Source organism: Phalacrocorax aristotelis, chromosome 16 (genome assembly GCF_949628215.1).
Source record: "Phalacrocorax aristotelis chromosome 16, bGulAri2.1, whole genome shotgun sequence".
Classification (NCBI taxonomy): Eukaryota; Metazoa; Chordata; class Aves; order Suliformes; family Phalacrocoracidae; genus Phalacrocorax; species Phalacrocorax aristotelis.
The window spans coordinates 13946336-13965434 of NC_134291.1; the positions used below are offsets into that span (position 1 = coordinate 13946336).

Consider the following 19099-nt stretch of genomic DNA (forward strand, 5'->3'; position numbering starts at 1 on the left):
CGGTCGAATAGAAGCTCGGGATTGGGTTTGAACCGTCCAATGAAAGGGCCGCTGGGGGGCGGGCTTTAAGGTGCTTATAAAAGGCTCGGCCGGTGCGGGCGGCGGCTGCAGTTGTCACCGGCAGTAGCGGGGTGAGGCAAGGAGCGGGAGCGAGATCCCTTCCCGGGACCGTCACTCCCCGCCGGCCTCTTCACGGAGCCTGTTCCCCTCCGTCCGCCGCCGCCATGACCACCACCACCACCTTTTCGGGCATGGACCCCAGCGGCAGGAACAGCTCCAGGTCCGGTTGGGGGGGGCGGGGCTCGGGGGCCGGCGGGACCTTCAGGGCGGCGGGGCTGAGGGCCGGGGCGGCGGGGCCGTCGCTCCCCGCTCGCCTCAGGGCCCGGTTGGCCGCGGGAGGGCCTCTGCGGGGGGCGGAGGGGCCGGGAGGCGCGGTGGGGGCGGGGGGGCAGGCCGTGGCCGTGGCGCAGCCGCCCGGGGGCGGGGGTGCGTGTGCGGGAGCTGCGGGGGTGGGTGGGCGCTGCCGAGACCCCCCGGCTGTGCCCCTGCCTCACCGCCGTTCCCGAACAAAGAAGGGAGGCGACTCCCCGCCTCGCCGCGGGGCCGCGCAGCCACGCCGTGGGGGGCGGGGGGCGAGGGGGGCACCGCGCCCTCGCTCCCCTCCTCACCCTCGCTCCCCTCGTCGGCCCCCGCCTTCCCCCCGCGCTGCCCGGCGGGACCCTCCTCTGCCCGGCCGAGCGGCCCCGCGGGCGGCCGCCTTCTGGGTGGGGCCGGGCGGGCTCCATTGTCTGCTCCAGGCGGCCGGGCTCGGCCCTCGCCGCGGGTCGGGCCCCGCCGCCTCCCCGCACCCCACCCGCCCCCTGGCAGGGATCGGGCCGGGGGCGTCCCTGCCCTGCCCCGCCCCGGCGGGGCCTCGGCCGGGCTCCGGGGGGCTGGCGAGCGCGGGGGGAGCCGCAGCCCGGCTCGAAACAAAGAAAACTTGGCAGGTGGGTCTGGGGGAGATGCACCGGCATCCACCTTTCTGCGGGAGTAACAGCTGCGGGCTCGGAGAGGGTCGCGCTTTTCGTATTTTTCCCCGCCGAGCACTCGTGGCTTTTTTCTGTAAGGTTTTGGCCTAACAAAGCACCTGCTTCCTGTCTGCTTTCAGCTTTTTGGGGTGCGTTTTAAAACAAAATAAATGAAAAAACCCCCAACCCTTTAGAAGAGTGGCTGCTGGATGGAGCCGCGGGTGGATTTTATGCATCGCTGGGTATCGGGTGCAATTTTAAAAGCCGTTCGTTGCTTGAAGTGTTAAATGTAGCTTTGATGAAGCACGTTACAACATCTCGGCTGTGAGAAGCTTCTAATGACATCTGTCAACCTCTAGCTGAGCTTGGCAAGAGGGAATATTCTTCCGTAACGGTTTGAGTGATGCTGCATCTTCCTTCAGTCCCCTCGTCTGTTAATGTCATTAAGATTGTCAGTGGAAACTGCTGTGCTGGTAAGGGAGTAAAGGTTTCACTGCTCTGATAAAATAAGGGTGATCTAAGATGCGGGAACAAGCCCTCCTTTGAACAGACTGTTCTTCAAATTAGTAAGTGCAACAGATGTAACTAAGAAAATAAACCTTCTATGCCAGGACATTTTCTCTGGGGGCGGGGGGGGGAAGAGATAATGGAGTGATTCAGGATCATTATACTGTATCTCTTAATTCACAAAGGAGACAAAGCAAGTCATTAAAGTGTTCTTGGATTCTTAGAACATGTTGTACGATCTACTGAGATCCTCCCATTAGCAGCTGGACGTTAGTACTTAGAACTTTGGAGAAGAATTTTGTAAGGAAAAGTAGTTTGCCAGTTAAGTACTGCTAAACATCTGTGCCAAACACCTTTGCAAATCTTTCTTGCTGTTGTGTTGAGTTCCGTAGGCTGGAGAAGTGTTTCTGTGGTGCGTTTGGAACGTAATAGGCCCGAAGTGTCCAGAGAGCTGAGGGCAGTTGCCAGCGGTGATGACATGTAAAACCAGACGTGTTCTTTGTATCGCATTCCTAGGCTTGGTGCGTTAACAAGCTGCGTACCGTTTTCTGTGGCAAAGCTCTAACTTTAATTTATTAAATTACTTGAAGCAGAGACGAAGCGTGCACCTTTCCTAGCTTGTTCTGGTCTTCATCTGAGAGCCCCAGATGTCTTGAACACCCAGGTCTGTTGGTGTCCTCACACCTCTCTGGGCGTTGTGACAGTTCTCATATGGCCTTGCACGTTTTTATTCTCCTAGCTTTTGTCTGGCTTCTCCAGCTAATGCATCAGCCTTGAAAAGAGCTCATGCTTAAGAAAATAAGATCTGAAGGAATTTACATTTCAAGATCTATTTCACTGCTGTTGTTAATTTTACAAGTTGAAAAGCAGACCATAATGTCATCCATGAAATACCAGGCAGGCTTCTTTTGTGTCTGTCTAACAGAAGGTGGTTAGATTTAGGTTATATATCTGGAGCTCTGTACACGTGTTTCTCCTAATAACAGTCTAACTTAAAACTGTTTAATTGCATCTTTTAAGCCTAGCCCATTAGCATGCTGCAGCCTTGAGGGGTTTTCCGATGAAACAACTCTAGATAAAGGCTGCAGCCCCGGGTCACTGGTGATGCAGCCAGTACTGTGGCTCACATGCCAAGCTTTAGTCTTTGCTGTGCTGCCAGTTTGAAGATTAATGTCAGCCTTCACAGGGTGCTCTTAAAAAAAAAAGCTGGAATTTTACATGCCCACGTACCCTTTTTTGTTGTTTTTAATTGTCTTGGGGTGAAGACTAGTAGCAGCAGCTCTTATTGACACCTAATAAAGCAAGGGCACAAGGAGAGTGGAGCATTTCATTTTTATTAGGGTCACTAAAGAGAAGAGTAGTGGAGACAGGGTGCCGGGGTTGAATGCTGGCAGGCAGCTCACCTTTATACTTCCAGTTTGCGCTGAAGCCACGACAGCCCGTGTCATTAGTTAAAAGCCAATGCGTAATAGGGTCATCTCGTGTAGTTTCTGTTTGGACAGAATTTAGCCTGGGTGACTGCCCGACACAAGAGCCAGCAATGATCTCCTCGTTTATTAATCTGGTTTTATGTGTTGGAGTGCAGTCTTGGTGAAGGTACACACAAGGTGGTAAAGCTGACTCTCTCTGCAGAGTGCTGCGTCCTCCGGGCGGTGGGTCCAACTTCTCCTTGGGTTTTGATGAACCAAAAGAGCAACCTGTGCGAAGGAACAAAATGGCATCCAGCATCTTTGGAACTCCTGAAGAAAACCCACCTTCCTGGGCTAAATCATCAGGTAAGAATGTAGTGCCTTGTTTCCAGATCTGATGATGTGCATTCATTCATTTTTTTGTATCAGCCTGAAGCTGCCAGTAGCTCAGTGTGGAAAACAGAATTAGCCTCCTACTTGGTAGTTGAGGGCTATAAGTGATGTCTACTGGCATGGGATTTTTCATTCCTCATTTTGAATTGCTTCCAGAGGGGGGGTTTTAATGCAAGTCTCGGGCATAGATGTTGCAAGCAGAGAATTGTATTTTGGATGCAATTTCTCCAAGTTAATCAAGTCACAGTAAGGTCAACTGGTGTCTTAATATTTGGAATAGCACTGATTGGTCCTGATTAATCTGAGGGAGTTTAGCTTTGTGTTGTACTCGCAGCTGGGATTAAGCTTCCATTTCAGCAAAGCGCTTCCAGCACGGACAGCCTTGGGACCCTAGCTTCCATCTGTTTAAATGGCAGCCTCGGCTGCATGAGGTGCTGTTGTAAGACAGTAGTTTGTCAGACAGTATCTAAAGGACCGAGACCTCTTAGAATGATAAAGCTTTAATTTAAAAAACAACCCCCCAAAAAAGCCCTGACTATTGATGTTCTGCCTTCCCAGTGAGTTTGTCTTGCAACCTGATTAGAATCAATCTCTGCTTGTAGGGGCTAAGCCAGGTGAAATCAGAGAAGACACTGAATCATCTGGACCACAAAGAAGAAACTCAACTGATGCAAACTGTGGAGACATTGTAGATCCCAAGGTCAGTACATCAGCTACGAAGAGCCCGATAACGGGACAACTCGTGCTCTGTGTGTGATTGCTTTATCACCGAGGTCCACGCAGTTGGAAGCACAGTAGGATTTGAATCTGTTCTTTTCCTGAAGGTTTTCTTTTCCACCTGATAGTCTTACAGTATGTTGATGAAGGGCTGAATTTTTCTAAAAGGACCACTTTCTAGAGCTTTTAACTCTTCTTATTGATGAGACTTTAATGAAGTGGTATGAAATCTACCTTCAGCCCTGTGTGACTGTGTCTTAACAGCTCTTACAAACAATACTTACCACAACAAACGGTGTGGATCTGTTGACTGACAAAGGACTTGGTTTCACATCCCAACAAGTACTCGCCTCGGTGGCCTCAATGCTTGTTTTAGTTCTGTTACTGTCTTTGATAGTACCATCAGGTGTGTTGCTTTCTGTGTAAACTCTCTACTTGGTAGCAATAGAGAGCATGATTTGTAGGGTTAACGTGGGTTTTGCTTGATGTGCAATTACATTTACCGGGAAAACCAGGATGAAGAGTTAACAATTCATCTGAACTTAGAAAAACAGGAACGTAGAGTAGACTGCAGTTAGGTAAACAAATTATAGAGAAAACCTTGTTCTCTAAAGCTTTAGGTCTTCTGAAAAGAACTGGGTGGGTAAATTGGTCTCAAATGTTGCGGCAGATACCTTTTGCCTCCTGGGTTATAAAGAGTAAATTTTATTGTCATAATTGACATCGATGATCACTTTAACCCATTTCTGTTATTAATAGGCGCTTTGAGCCGTGAAATTGTTCTTTGCAGAAAACGTCTTGTTCCAATTTAGCAAATAGAAGTGAGGTTAGATTTATAGTGGCTACCACAGAAAACAAAAATAAACTGTTTAGTCTAATTCTATTTTCTACTTAATTGTATTAAATACTGTGGTTCTCAGCTTTGCAGACAAATTCTTAATACGTTAATTTTATGCAGTAGTTACAGCCACGAACAGCAGAAGCTGGAGCTGGTGCGCTGTAGCCCGGTCTGAGACTTAAGGCACTAGATTTGCCTGAGTTTCTGTGCATTTGCATCCTGCAACTGCAGTTTCACTATGTAATCAACGCTAAATCTGTGAAAGCTGATAAAAACCTCATGCCATTGAGGAGCCTTGGCTGCTGCTGAAAGACTTTCTGTATCTTTGTGTCAAGTTGTAGCCTGTGAACAGATTCAGTATGAAAAGAATGTTCAACTGTTTATGTCGCGATGGAAACTTTATCAGTAGAGTTGCAAAAAACTGGTCTGTTTCACAAACGAAGTTAAATATTCTGGATAGAACAAATGCTCTTGGCCTTGCCAGCAGATCAGTGTTGGGAAGCCGCATAGTAGAAAGGAGGGGACACTGAGCTATTGCTAACTGCCTGCAGTTTAACTTCCCTGTTACAGCGTTCTGGTTACTGTCAGTGCTCCCTTGTGAAGGATGCTGTTTATAATAAAGTGCTCCTGCCCACCCGGATCCTTCACGGTGTGGGAATAACAAGTGTGCCACGTGTTACAGGTCATCAGGGTTTCTTCAGCAGTATCTGTTTAAACTTTTAAAAGGACATTAGGTAAATAAACAGCTGGTGAAATTAAATTAGTCACTGTGTAAGGATCGATGCTTACAAACCCGTGATATAAATCTGCAGAAATATGTATGCAGAACCCCCCATGCCGCTCTGATACCTGTCCTGAAGAGCCAGTGGCTGCTCTGGAGGTGCGTCACTGGGTCTGTTGCTCAGAAAGCGTTGCCTGACCACCGCGGTCATAGCGTGGAGTGTCGAGTGCCCTCTCTGTGGAGGGGGAAAATACGTTGTGAAGCAGGAGATATAACGTGTTTCTCTCTCTTCTAGGGAGGAGACGGTGGTGGTGAAATTTCTGGTGAGTAACTCCTTCGGACTCTTCTAGTAAAAGCGTTTTGGAGTCAGGCGCTTTTGAAATAGAGGATGTAGGATGTGTAAATGGGGATGCATTAGGAGAGAGACAGCTTGGGGTTGTCCCTTGAATCCATTGAACCAGTAAAGTGACCTGACCGCTTCAGCAGAAGTGTGGATACAGAACGGAGTGGCAGAGTGCCTGGTAGTCATCAGGGTAAAAACAAGAACAGTCCCGTTCACTTACTTTGCCAGCAGCAGTTGGTGTCAAGATTTGTTTAAGTACTAGAAGGCAAGGTGGATACCGTCCTGCAGAGAGTTCAGTGATTAAAAGGCTACGCTGCTGTTTATAGTAGCTTATAATTAAATAGTACAGTCAACTTTGTGGATTTTTGTTTAGCAATTTACTTCTTTCCTATTGTCTTCTCATACAGCGACCACCACCTTCACAGAAATAATCAAAACCAGCTACTGCATCTGCAAGTGTCTGCATTAACTAGCTTTTAAGTTCCTGTCGCTTTTTAAATGCTGATTTTTGCCAAGGAAGTTCATATGCATACTGCAAATCCCATGTAAACAGAGGCATTTCCCCTTCAAAACACTGAAGTGTCTTTTTTTCTAGCTCTGAGGCTGGAAACCTCTCATTTGTAAGATTCACCTTAAGAATAGCTTACTTCCTGGTGAGAGGAATGTGTGTGCTGACTGGGTACTTCAAGTGCTACTTTCAACACCTAATTGTTGTGGGAGATGACTAGGACTGTTAGCAGTTCCGCGTCCTGAAAAGACTTTTGCTGCGAGGGTGAGAATTTTTCCAGAACGTTTTTAACTACCTCCTAAGTGGTGTCAGCTCCCAGAATAAGTCTGGCTGCTTCTAATCAAATGATACAGGCTTCTTTATTTCTTTCCCATGTCTGTCTGATCTTAATTAGCACTGTAGGCATTTAGAGTTTACGCTTCGAGTAAGAGGATGTGGTTTGATAATAGAAGTAAACTGATCGAAGGGCTTTGCTGCTTCTCCTGGGGCTTGTTTGAACCAGCTCACCATGACAGAGCCTGCAAGCAGCGGTGGGGCAAGAGGAGGTGGGCTGGAGGAGACAGACCTAGGGCTGCCTGGGTTAGCAACAGCTGACTGAAACTTTGAGTATAAAATTATATTCCTGACTCTTAGAACAAGTTCCCGTTTTCACAGATGTCATATTTGTCAGCTTTTGGTTTGTTTCTGGTAGGTGACAGCGAAGGAAGTTCTTAAGTACCACGTGAGCATGTGCTGGGAGGTGGTTTAGAAAAACAAAGGCGTTACTGGAAAGTAACGGAGGCTGTTTACCTTTGTGGCCACAACTAAAAGTTAAATTTTTGAAGATGGCCAAGTTGAAATAAAAATGACAGGCAAACATTTGAATGTTAAATTTCCACTGATGGTACTTAGGAAGGAGTAGAAAGTTAATGCTGCCTGGAAGTGCTGTCTGTGGCAGATCCTTGAGAAACCTGGTGGGTTGTTAGATTAATTTCTACCGTTGATAGCTTTGGGGTATGATAGCTTAATGGAGCACGGAGTCCCGTCGAGCTAGCTGTGTCACTCCACCACTTGTTATTCCTGCTGTGTGAGGTGGCAGATGTGAGCTGGTGAACATCCCACCTGTCACACAGGCGATTTTGTGCTCCGTGTTGTAGAGCTCTCTGGGGTTTGAAAGGGGCTGAATGAACACACCTCCAAGTAAAAACTCTCTGCTTACAAGATCACAGCATAATTAGGTTCTTAATAGGATCCCGTCGTTAAAAGAAATGTCTGTCTGAATTTGGAAATTACTTCATGTATGTAACTGATTATAAAACTGCAAGTAGGCGTCAGGTGGGATATGCATATTTTTTAATCATGTCTGTCTAGGGGAAGAAAACGGGTTCCTTTTCAGGCAGTGTTCTTGCTTCTGTTTGGAAGCTGTAGTTCCTCTCTGTGCATCAACGTTTCCCATGGTTTGCAGTATACTCAGTAGAAAACTGTCAGAGATTATACCCTTTCTGGTAAGGGAAGAACTTTGACGTTTGATCTGATCCTGTTGTGTTTACCACTTCAGTTATTCGGTTGGCAAACTTACCTGCACCTTGGTTACGTGGCAGGTACTAATGTCAGCTGGCGACATGAGCCTCTAAAGGCTATAGAGACTTCCCCAGAGTCTCCTGTGATAGCAGCTGTCGTATCTCTTGTGATTTGGTTAGCACTGCGTACTTAAGGAATGTGACTAGCTAAGGAGAGCTAGACAGCACTCGACTGACTGCGCAGGATACACAGGGAGGTGGAGTCTGGCGTTCGGTGCACAGACGATCATCGGGAGTCCTGCACAGCCCTCGGACTGTCTGCTGAAGGCACAGGCAGTGGAGCAACGCTCAGCGCCGTAGGAACAGCGGGCATGCCGCAGTTGTTCTCGGCTTGCTGAGTAAGCAGGTGGTGGTACGTGTGAGCCACAGAAGCCTCAAGCTTAAAACTCTGTATGAACTGTTCTGTTCAGATGTCTGTGGGCTGAGGAACACGGAGTGTTTCTGATTGCACGGTGACTGAATAAGCTGCAGGAGGTCTTTGGTACAAGCACGGATTCAGGGCACTCAGTGACACAAGTGGGTTTTCAGTGTTTCTGATAAAATTCTGCATCAAAGGTTATTAAAAACAAACAGAAAACCCCAAACCTACAAAAAAAAGAGTTGCCACAGGACTGGAGGAATGCTGCTCCTGTGGACAGGAAAGTGGCGAAGGAATAGGAGGCAAAGGATAGGATAGGGCTTAGCAATTGCTTTTCAGGTTGGAAAAAATGAGCCATGGGAAGTGATGCTGGGACTAGTTTTATTCAGTGCCTTCATCCGTGGCCTGGAAAAGGTAATGAACAGCGACATCTCCAATTTTGTTGGTGGTATTAGCTCTTTCAAGCAGCCAAATGTGCTGATGGTGAGAAAATCTAACTGTTGGAAGGACTCAACTTAAACAAGATAGGCAGGTTAAAAGGTGGCAGAATTATCTTTATATAAATAAGTATAAAGTAATGCATCTGGGGGGGGGAGACCCCCAACCCAATACCTAATCCACGCCAGTCCTTGTGTTCAGCTCTGCGCAGCAGTTTAACTCTGGGGATCTGCCTTGAGTCTTATCACTGAAAGTTCTGCGAAACGTTTGGAGGTGCCAGCAAAGTGTTGCTATCATCAGGGAGAGAATGGGAAACCAGATGTTACTTTGCCTCCGTAAACAGTGGTATGCCCGCATCTTGAATCGTGTGGGCAGTCCGTGAAACGTAAAGGCCAGAAGGTTGTAGTGGAGGTAGGCGAGGGGCAGAGGAAGGTACTGGGAAGGTAAGGGGGTGCAGCAGCTGCCTTGGGAGGAGAGACTAAAGTGGCTGTGCCCTCTTCCTTTGAAGAGGAGGCTGGGGGAGAGGGAATGCGATCGAGATTTACTAAATCCTGAAGGTGGAGGTTAAGGTGAATGTACAGCTGTTCCCTGAATCCTCCAAAGCAAGAACTAGCGATCACAGGGTAAAACTAAGTCTGTTTAGAAAAAAACAAACCAAAGTACATCTTGGCAGAGCTGGCGGTGAAGCCCCATTCCCCTTGCCCCACCAAGTACCGGGGGCTACTTCCTGCTGATTTGGGCCTTTGGCTCATAACTGATTTTGTTAATTTATAAAAATGTGAGGATCTCATGTACTTTCTGTGCTCATGAATTAATTGTCAGTGAAGCAGATACATCAGTTATTTCCTACAGTATCTAAAGTGCTTCCTGTGAAGGATTCCTTCTGTGTCCTGTCTTCACTTGTGGTTGTTCAGAAGTATTTAAAATAGATGAAAGTATCATGTGCTTTCCAGGGAGTGTACGAGCGGAGCCTACCCATGCATGGCCATTCCCTAGTCTGTTCTGTGTTAAGCCTCAGAAGTGTGTGTCAGATCCTCTTCCCTCTAGTTATGCAATTGGGGATGTAGTTTGACGCTGAGCTCTTGCGTACACATACTGGTGCTTCTGTGACTTGGTTTCCAGCACCTGCTCAGACTCGAGTTACGATTGTCGTACGCTGACTAATCTGTACAGACTTCAGCTGCTTGTCATTTAAAAATGAATTGCTGAGGTCCCCTAATAGCAGCTGAGTGAATGTGGCTCTTGAATGCCTGCAACTGGACCGTAAGGCATCGGAGTTCATCTGAAAAACACTTCAGAGGGCTGAGGTCCGTCCTGCCAGCAGGTTACAGCAGCACTGTGAGTGCGTCTGTAAGCCTGGAGAAAACTTACAGGAGCTGATCTGCTGTCTAAGCCAGCGAGACATCTGGCTTCCATCGTCCACGTCAAACACTTTAAAAGCTTCTTTTCTTCTAGAAAACACTGAGGCTGATGTAGAAGCTGCCCCAGGTCAGAATGAAGAAAAATCCCTGCCTGCTGCACCTGTTCCTAGCCCAGTAGCACCAGCACCGTCCAGGAGAAATCCACCCGGTGGCAAGTCCAGCCTAGTCCTCGGTTAAGCCTTTCCCTTCCTGACTGTTTTGAACTCGTGTCTGTTTCTTCCCCCCCATGCTTGTGAACTGCACAACTTGAGCCTGACTGTACATCTTGAATTTCTTTCATTAAAAAGAAGCACTTTATGTACTCCATCTTTTTTTTTTTGTTTAAAATCAAGGTTTTTTTCCCCACTTCTGTCCTGTGTTTCCCCCAGATCTACTGGAAGTGACATGAGTGTTTTCTAGTGATAGACTTGAGGGAAAGCTTTATGAAGTATAGTAACGTGATTCGAAGGAGAGTAGCTTGGTTCTAAGTGTGCTTAGAGGGTTTATGTACTGAGATTTTTTAGAACCCCTTAGCTTTACAAGGGTCTAGAATCCTGGTTAAACAGGCCAGCAAACAATCAGCAAGAGCAGTCCTTCCTTCCACATGCAGGATTTGGGGATCTAAAAGGCTTCCTTGACTGCATGTGGTAAATGCCTTGAGCCCTGCTGTGCCATATAAGTCATACAGTGGTTAGTGTACACCGTGCTGCCTTTAAAAAAAAAACAAAACCTAAAAGACCTTGATAGCTGACTACTATGAAGCAGGGTATGTGCCAAAAGAGGGGTGATGACCAGAGCCGCCTGGCCTAAGGCTAGGAGGGGGTTTATTCAGACTTTATTCAGTAAAGGTGGAGTGGATCGTATATATAAAAATTACAGGGCATTTTTTTTTTTACAACTGACTCAATGCTGTGCATGATCATGCTGGTGCTTGACCATGAGGTGAAAATCTCATCCTTTAAAGTGTGTGTTGTAATTTCACAAAGCTGGACCGTTGCTTAAAAGTAAATAATATAGAAATTTTGAAGCAGTGTTTCCTGTGTGGGTTTTATTTCACGGGTTTGGTTTTTGCTTTGTTCTCGGTTGTCCGTGTCTCAGCCAACCTGCCCTACCCTAACGGAGGGGGAATGAGCAGGGGAGGAGAGGTCTTGTACCTGGCTCTGCCATATGCCATCTTCCCCTGAAGAGAGGCTCTTCGGTTTTACCTTCTGAATCAGAGAAGTATGGGATATGGCTCGAGATATATAATCTGTGTTATCCAAAATACTTTCTCTCAAGAAAATAGAGGAAAAGTTTGTTGTTCTCACAAAAAAAAAAAAAGACCCGAAGGAGGGAAGGGGTGGAAGGGAGACCAAAGCATGGCAGTTCTCTGCTGGCCTGGAGGGGATCTGCTGCACGATGAGCCAAAGCGGGGGGTTTGGACAGAACTGGTGGGTCCGCTGGAGAGACCGTGCCTTTTCCACCCTCCTCCTAGAAGAACCAGTGCCTAAAAATACCCTGGCTTTCCAGATCGGTTTTGGAGAAGCCCTAGCTTTAGGTGCTGGTGCTTAACATATAAAACTGGATTTGCTCTAAGACACTCCTCCTCTCCTGCACCAGGGCGGGGGGGTGGCCTTCCTTACAGCCGATATGAAATGTGGAATGGCTGCCGGGGGAGTGTAAATCACCTACCCGTTTGCTGGCCTTGGAGGAGGAAAATAATCAAATTACATTTCCTTTGCAAGCCCTGCAACCAGTGGAACTTGTTAATACTCCTGGATGGTTGCTGAGACATTGGCCAAGCGAAGCTGCCTTTGTGCCTGCCCTGCTCTTTGCGCCGGTTGGAGCGCGGCAGCCCCTTGTTGCAAACGTGCCGAGAAGCGCAAAGAGGCTCTTGTTCGTCTTTTCGCCCGTAGCCAGCGAGCCCGTTACCGGCACAGCCCGACCGTCTTCCCACGTGGGTGTCGGGCGAGGGGATCCCCACCGAGCAGCGCCTTCCCCCGCCCATGCTTCTGCATATTCGCGCCGGGACGGTCCGCCCCGCTCTCGCGTGCGCTGAGGCTCCCCGGGGTGCTCGCTGGGTGCAGGCAGCGGCATGGGCAGCGCGGCAGGCCCGCTGCGGGTGCTGGTGGACATGGACGGCGTCTTGGCCGACTTCGAGGGCGCGGTGCTGCGGGGCTTCAGCGCCCGCTTTCCCGGGGAGCCGCGAGTGGAGCTGGCGGCACGGAGGGGCTTCTCAGTGCGGGAGCAGTACTGCTGCCTGCGGGAGGACCTGGGGGTGAGCGCGGCGGGCAGGGGCCGGTGCCAGGGGAGGGTTCGCGGCGAGCTGAAAGCGCTGCGGCGTGGCTGGATAAATGGGGAGGTCGCGCGTGTTTACAAAGCGTTCTCGCCTTGTGCCCTGCTGCGAGCAAAGGAAACCTCTTCCTACCCAGGGCGGGTATGCAAAGCAGAGGGGAGGGTGGGGGGGGGCTTAAGGGGGGTGCTACAAAGGGTTGTTTCATGCTGCCAGCCCTAATTTGTATAGAAATAATTAGTGACCTCTTCCAGGAGGATTGCCAGCCCTTTACAGAGGCGCGTGTGCAGGAGTTGGCGATGAGTGATTCCGTCATAAAAATAACTGGGTGAAACTATTTGCTGAACCACCTTTAGCTGGTTCTTTACCTACTCATAAGCCACTCTTGCTCTGCAGCGGCAGAAATAACTCACCCGAAGCGCTCTGAGCACTCTGCAAGTGTTAATGTAGCTCCGTAGCAGGATGAGAAATATAAATATTATACACGGGGTTTGTACAGCTAATGAAGCCCCGTATCTGTGTCGTTCCCTCTGCGTGCTCTGGCAAGCAAGGTGCACGGTAGGTAAGTGATCTGGAAGCGTGCAAAAAGCTTGTGGTACACCTTACATCTGCACCAGTTGTCACTATTTTTAATATTTGCTGATGACTGAATGAATATGTGATTCTGTGACTCTGCTCTTCCTGTGTGATTGTGTGAATCTGCTCGTCCTCGAAAGGCTGGGCTAGGTTATCCCTGAGGTCCCTTCCAACCTGTGATTCTGTGAACACTGGGGGCATTTGCAAGGCAAAATTAAACTTGCTGCGAGTCCGGACTTCATGCTTCCTGCTGGGCACCGCGGGGCAGTCGGGGGGTCTGTGAGAGGACGGAATGGATGCTGGTCCAGGCTGTGCCCTACACATGCCCTGAGAAGTTCATTGCTAATGGTAAGAGCCTGTCCTGAGCCTGTAGGGTTTTTTTTTTTTTTTACTGCTGAGAAACAACTCGCATTCGTTTCCCTCCTGTTCCACAGCGAGGTACAGGCTCCTGCACCAGTGCGGCGGCCGGGAGCACGGGGTCCGGGCAGCGTTTCCCCAGGCTCCAAACTGACCGAGCTCTAAGCCATGACTATTGATGCTCAAAACTTCCTGGGACTAGTAACTTGTAAATACAGGGAGTAGGCATGATTTATCATCTTACATAAGCAAACCCAATTTATTGCTTTAGTGTTCCTTAAGTTAATTCCATTTAGGTATACTGGGACAAAAAATTGCAAGTAATTTAAGGGGTCATGGCTTTTTATTCTTATTTGGAGGGTCTACAATCTGATCCGTCCTGAAAGTTGCGTTCTGTTCTATTTCTGGCATTCCCATTCCCTGATTTGGTTCACGCTCCTCCTGTTCCTTCCCAGCCCTTAGGGGTGTTAATGAAATAACTGGGTAACTGGTTTGAATCCCACGCAGCTCAGCAGTGCCAGAAAGCTCTTATCTTACTCTTCGTTATTAGCCCGGCTTCCTAAGGAAATTAGGTGGTGTGTGTGTCTCCTTCAGTAACCTCTGGATCTCTGGGCTGGTTTAGGTACATTTGACAGAACAATCAAGTTTTAAAGATTTGAAGCTCCTTTAGGTTTTAGGCAAATACCGCAGCTGGTTAGAAACAGAGACCTTGTGAGTTCTGCCGCGGCGGTACGGGGCGTCTGGGATGCAGGAGGATCCCTGCAGCAGCAGGTCTCCCCTTGCCCCCGGCTGCAGGAAAAGCTTTGGCAGGACCCGGCAGCGCAGACACCCTTCGAGAGCGGCTTGTCCCTCCGTGCCAGCGGTGCCCGGGGCTCTGCGGGGCCGCTCGGAGAAACCGAGCCTGCAGCTTGTCAGCGGTTGCGAGGCGGGGGATCGGCCTGACCCAGCTCTGTGTCAGGCGTCTGCCCTGTCTGTCCGCCGACAGCCGGTGTGTTAAGATACTCTCACGACAGGGCGCGTGGGAAGTACTGGGATATGATAACGATTGACGCATCGAAGTGGTGTTTATGCTTTGTTAGTGCTGAGCAGCTGCCTCCGAACCTTGAACCTCTACTTTGTTTTTTATCTTTTGATCGTTAGCTGATCATTTCACATGGCAAATCCATGATATCTAGAAAGTATTTTGCTCGAGACTTTCCTTTCTGTACTTGCCTATCTGGCCTCCTGCGGGTGTAGCAATTCTGTTACGGGGATTTATCTCCCAGGTGTTCAGGATGTGTTACCTGGCCCCAGACAGGTTCAAAAAAGGATTCAATGTCTCCAGCGGTGGCAAGAATTTCTAGAATTATTTTAAGTATTGCAAAGGAGAAAGCTTAGGGATAGATGTAATTCCTCTAGTTTTGAATCCAAGTTGTCATCTCGCTGTTAGAAGTTAAGAGCACGCGTCAAACCTTCAGCACTGATGGGATGAGAATGAGGAAGGAAAATTTTATTACTTTCTTATTCTAGTAACTTTTTTTTTGTTTACAAATGGCTTTCTGTTCTAAGAGTCATCAGATCAAATGTCTTTTTCCAGCAAAGCCAGACTTTTTCATGACGTGGTGGAAGCTTGCCAGCGTCTGGTGTCTTGCTGAAGGATTAAAGAGCTTTCAGGCACAAGCCCCGATTCTGTAATTCGGTCTCCTCGGGAAGAGCTCCAGGGAATTGTTGCTGGGATCAGCGAGGCTTTGCGTGGAAAGGAGATCTGGGCAGATCTGATCGCCACGTCTTCACCCAGACTCCTTAACCTCTTCTGATTTGCATGTGAAATCAGGCAGCGCTTCCAAATTTCTGGCTGTTGACTTATGAGTGTTTGTAAATTACGGTAGCTGAGTGAGCACCCTGAGCTGGGAGACCTGTTCAACGCTGACTCCTCCTCACTGCTGCTTAATTGGAACGCGTTTTATTTTGGTGTTCCACTGGTGGTACAGAGCCAGGAGACCATCAGCTGGACTATAAAGCAATCTTGTACAGTTTCTAAGCCAAGGCTGCCAGCCTGCCTTTGAGGAGTATTTACCAAGAACTAAGTTTTCCAAATTGCTCGGTGGCACGGGGACATAAGACTTTAATGCTTGTGGAAAAATGCTAGCTCGGCACCTCTGAAGTTCACTCTGTGACCCCAGGGAAGGTAAGATTCATGTGCCTTAAGGTAGAAGGGATCTTGGAAGCTTAATCTCTCCCTCTGAGAATGAAACTTAGGCCTGGAAGTGGACTCAGCCCTGAACGCTGCAGGGACACCGCTGCTGCTGCGGGGGCTTTGTCACGATGGGTTCTGTGATAAATAGAGCTGTGACCTGCACTGAAATGCTCCCATTCAACGCAGGTCACTGAACAGTCACCGGGTAGAAATTTTTAAAATTAACTAACCAGAGTTGGATTCAAACCAGTGAACTTCCTAATAGCAAAAGGTGCGAGAATGTCTTATCAGTAAATTAAAAAAAAAAGACTGGAAGGACAGTCCTACCTAGAGGCACAGAGTTGCCCTAGAAATCCTGCTTTTCCTTTTAGAGATTAAAGATTCCACTGTACTGTATAATATTAAATTCTTCTTACCTTTTTGCACCAGTTTTGGCAACTTTAGCCAGGGAAAACATTGCTCCTCTAGTAATCTTGTTTCCTTCCTACTTACACTCACTTAAAAACGATTATAACTTCAGAGAGAACCTCTTTCCCCACCTGTTTGTCATTAAGGGCGTGTCCGATTCAGACTGCATCCCACATGCATGGACGGGCGGTGGGTTTACCCCTGAGAGCCGGGATAAAGCTGCGACCCTCTGAATGGCCCTAGCTGGACCCACCCGCTCCACCAGCAAACGCGGCCCAGCCGGGGCTCGCGGGGCTGCACGGGTCCCTTCATGCGGCCGGAGGTTCTCGGGGCAGCCCAGGGGTCATAGGTTATAGGAGAGATCGCAGATCGTAGGATCATTCACCTCTGAATTTCCCGCTGCAGTCCCACACTCCTGCGCCGACTTTGCACCAACACGTTACCGCTGAGGAGCAGCAGTTTGTGCCGAAGTCAAGATCTGCTCCTTTAACAACGGTTCTTTTAGTGTGTGATTGAAGATCAGAGAAAGCAGCCAAGAAGCGTAGCTTTCCTAGCTCTCCTGTCTTCTTCCTTCCCGCTTGCTGAGCTGTTGTGGTCTAAAAGGATGAACCCCAAATGGGTGGGTGTGCTGACCTGGCCCCTCTGCTGGGGACGGTAATTAGCATGGTCACCGTATTGCCCTTTTTGTTCTGGAGGAAAAGAGGGCTGCTAGATAACACAGGCGTCCGCCCACTCACCCCTGGGAAGCTCCTGAGCCCTTAGCAAATTTCAGTCAAACGTGACAGAGGAGCAGAAGTCTCAAACTTGTTCTGTTGATTTTCACATGAGTTGGTAGAGAGAGACCTGCTGGGAAGGGGTGAGGCGTGAGCTCTCCCTCTGTCGGACGGCAGCAGGTCCAGCTGTAGCACCCTGCTGTGGTTGTGGTGCTGCTCGTGGAGCGGCTTGTAGAGACAAAGCCAGGTGAGGATCAGCTCTGCCTCCTTGCTCCAAACAAGCCACCAGAGAGTAACTCCTCGTGCCTGTGTGCCTGAGCTGGACTTTTCCCCAAACCCAAAAGGTGAGAAATTTTATAATCCACTGGTGGTGTGAAGCATCACCTCGCTCTCTGAAGCGCTGGCCCGTGGACGGCTGTTACACACGGGGTGACTGGACAACTGCGGTGCACAGAGCTCGGGTAAAAGCACAGCGTTGCTAATTGTCCCCTGTCTCTTGCAGGCTAAGGTAGCCAGTGTCTATGAGTCCCCTGGCTTCTTCCTAGGGTTGGATCCAATTCCAGGAGCCCTTGAAGCTATGCAGGAGATGATCCGCATGCAGGAGTAAGGACACTTCGCACTCTGCAGCCCTTCTCCATTATCTTATGCGCTTTCCCCTGATGGCTAACAAAGGCTGTTTCTTTTCAGCACCGAAGTCTTTATTTGCACAAGTCCTCTCCGGAAATACGAGCACTGCATCGTGGAAAAGGTGGGAGAGGATTTATTTTACTGGTTTTAATGCTGCTTTTGCAAGGCCTTGCTATTTCATACCACCCAAGTCAGAGTTGTTCATTTATAAAGACAGTAGCTGGTGCCGGCTGCCAGCCTTCCCTGTGATCCCTCGGAGGGGCAGCTGCCCAGACACAGTAGTGGTGTCGGACGGGGAACCTTGGAGCGCCTTGTGAGGCCAGGCTTACCGCGGGCACGTGAGCCCCGTGCTCTTGGAGCCGGCGTGTGGCCGTTGGGCTCCAGCTGTGTCAGCAGGAGAGAGCAAAGCCACTGTTGCAGCCTGGCCGGGCAACCTTGGCTTTCAGCACGGCCCGCGGGAATGGGATATTCCCAGGGGATTCCACACTGGAGGCTCATCAACCCACAGAACCTTGTTGTGCCTAAATCCAGAGCCCGAGCTAGCCGGCTGTCCTGCGAGAGGCCAATGCTGAGTTCAGAGGAGGCTGTAGCTTTGGAATTAGCCCTGGTTGCCACTACCTTAATTGCTGGGGTGACTTAGATGGGCACAATCCACGTGCTCTGGGCAAGCGGCCAGCGCCGCTCACAGACTCGGCAACGACTGGGCACGGCAAACGCGGTGCTGGCTGAAGGCCGTTACAGGTACAGGCTATATCAGCGTCCCAGGCCGTGGCCGGTCTGTGGCGGGGATTCGCAGACACAGATGTAGGTTTACAGGGGAAAAGATGGCTGTACTAGGGCAGACCTGACCTGATCAATGTGCAAAGTACGGCAGAATTTTCTCCTATCTTATTTCTTGCCTCCACAGTATAAGTGGGTAGAAAAACATTTGGGACCCGAGTTTGTGGATCGGATTATTCTAACCCGAGATAAGACCGTCGTATCTGCTGACTTGCTGTTCGATGACAAGGATACCATTAGAGGTTTGGAAAACATTTGCATCTCTCTGTTAGCTGGGGAGGAAACTCCCCAGCTGACTCCAGCTTTCCTGCCTTGCCCTCCTCAGGCGCGGAGCTGAACCCGAGCTGGGAGCACGTCCTGTTCACCTGCTGCCACAACAGGCACGTCCAGCTGCAGGCACCGTGCAGGCGGCTGCTCTCCTGGGCGGACGATTGGAAGGCCATCTTGGAAAGCAAGCGCAGGGAGTAACGCGACGAGGGGCCCTTCCGCTGCCGGGGCACAGACCAGCCCACCCGCTGGCAGGGAAACCCGTCCCCAGGAGGCAGCGAGCACCGTCGGCCGGGCAGGGGCACTATGGGGGGTCAGTGAGAGTAAGAAATGAGCAACAAGAATTGTTAGGCATGCCGCAGAGCTGACTCCTCTCCAGGTCTCTGCTCCTCTCCGGACTGCTCTGCATTCGGTTAATCTCTGTGGAGTTGTTTTTGCTGTTGGTGAAGAGAAGCTATAAAATACAAGCAGTTTGGGTTGGTTGGTTGGTTTGGTTTGCTTCCCTGCCCCCCCCTTGTGTGCATGTGCTTTTAACCTCACTCCTGTTTGTTTTGGGCTGGCCGGGGCAGAGGGGAGATAAAAAGAGGAAGAAGTAAAGCTCTGAAACTCGAGCAGACACAGCATGGGTGTCTGTCAGGGAGCTCTGCGTTCAGCAGCCAAACCCTTTGAAATTTTACGTGTTTAGCCACCCTGGCTTTTGGGTTGCCTTTTGCATCACTGGCCGG

The 19099-nt window shown here is 49.4% G+C and overlaps 2 protein-coding genes across 5 annotated transcripts; both read left to right on the top strand.

Moving 5' to 3' along the window:
* Positions 1 to 90: 90 nt before the first annotated feature.
* On the top strand, positions 91 to 11231 carry JPT1 (Jupiter microtubule associated homolog 1). Of its 2 annotated transcripts, none has more exons than XM_075111310.1 (5): positions 91 to 280; positions 3147 to 3289; positions 3919 to 4016; positions 5888 to 5915; positions 10254 to 11231. In XM_075111310.1, exons 1-5 carry the CDS (start codon positions 225 to 227, stop codon positions 10394 to 10396), a joined length of 468 nt encoding a protein of 155 aa, XP_074967411.1. In that variant the 5' UTR covers positions 91 to 224; the 3' UTR covers positions 10397 to 11231. The 2 variants fall into 2 exon arrangements, with proteins under 2 accessions (XP_074967411.1, XP_074967412.1); XM_075111311.1 differs by lacking the exon at positions 91 to 280 and adding an exon at positions 1153 to 1480.
* Positions 11232 to 12204: 973 nt separating this feature from the next.
* Positions 12205 to 18855, top strand: NT5C (5', 3'-nucleotidase, cytosolic). Of its 3 annotated transcripts, none has more exons than XM_075111306.1 (5): positions 12205 to 12455; positions 17203 to 17303; positions 17388 to 17448; positions 18235 to 18349; positions 18433 to 18855. In XM_075111306.1, exons 1-5 carry the CDS (start codon positions 12273 to 12275, stop codon positions 18573 to 18575), a joined length of 603 nt encoding a protein of 200 aa, XP_074967407.1. In that variant the 5' UTR covers positions 12205 to 12272; the 3' UTR covers positions 18576 to 18855. The 3 variants fall into 3 exon arrangements, with proteins under 3 accessions (XP_074967407.1, XP_074967409.1, XP_074967408.1); XM_075111308.1 differs by lacking the exon at positions 12205 to 12455 and adding an exon at positions 12707 to 13028; XM_075111307.1 differs by lacking the exon at positions 12205 to 12455 and adding an exon at positions 13090 to 13394.
* The last annotated feature ends 244 nt before the right edge of the window (positions 18856 to 19099 follow it).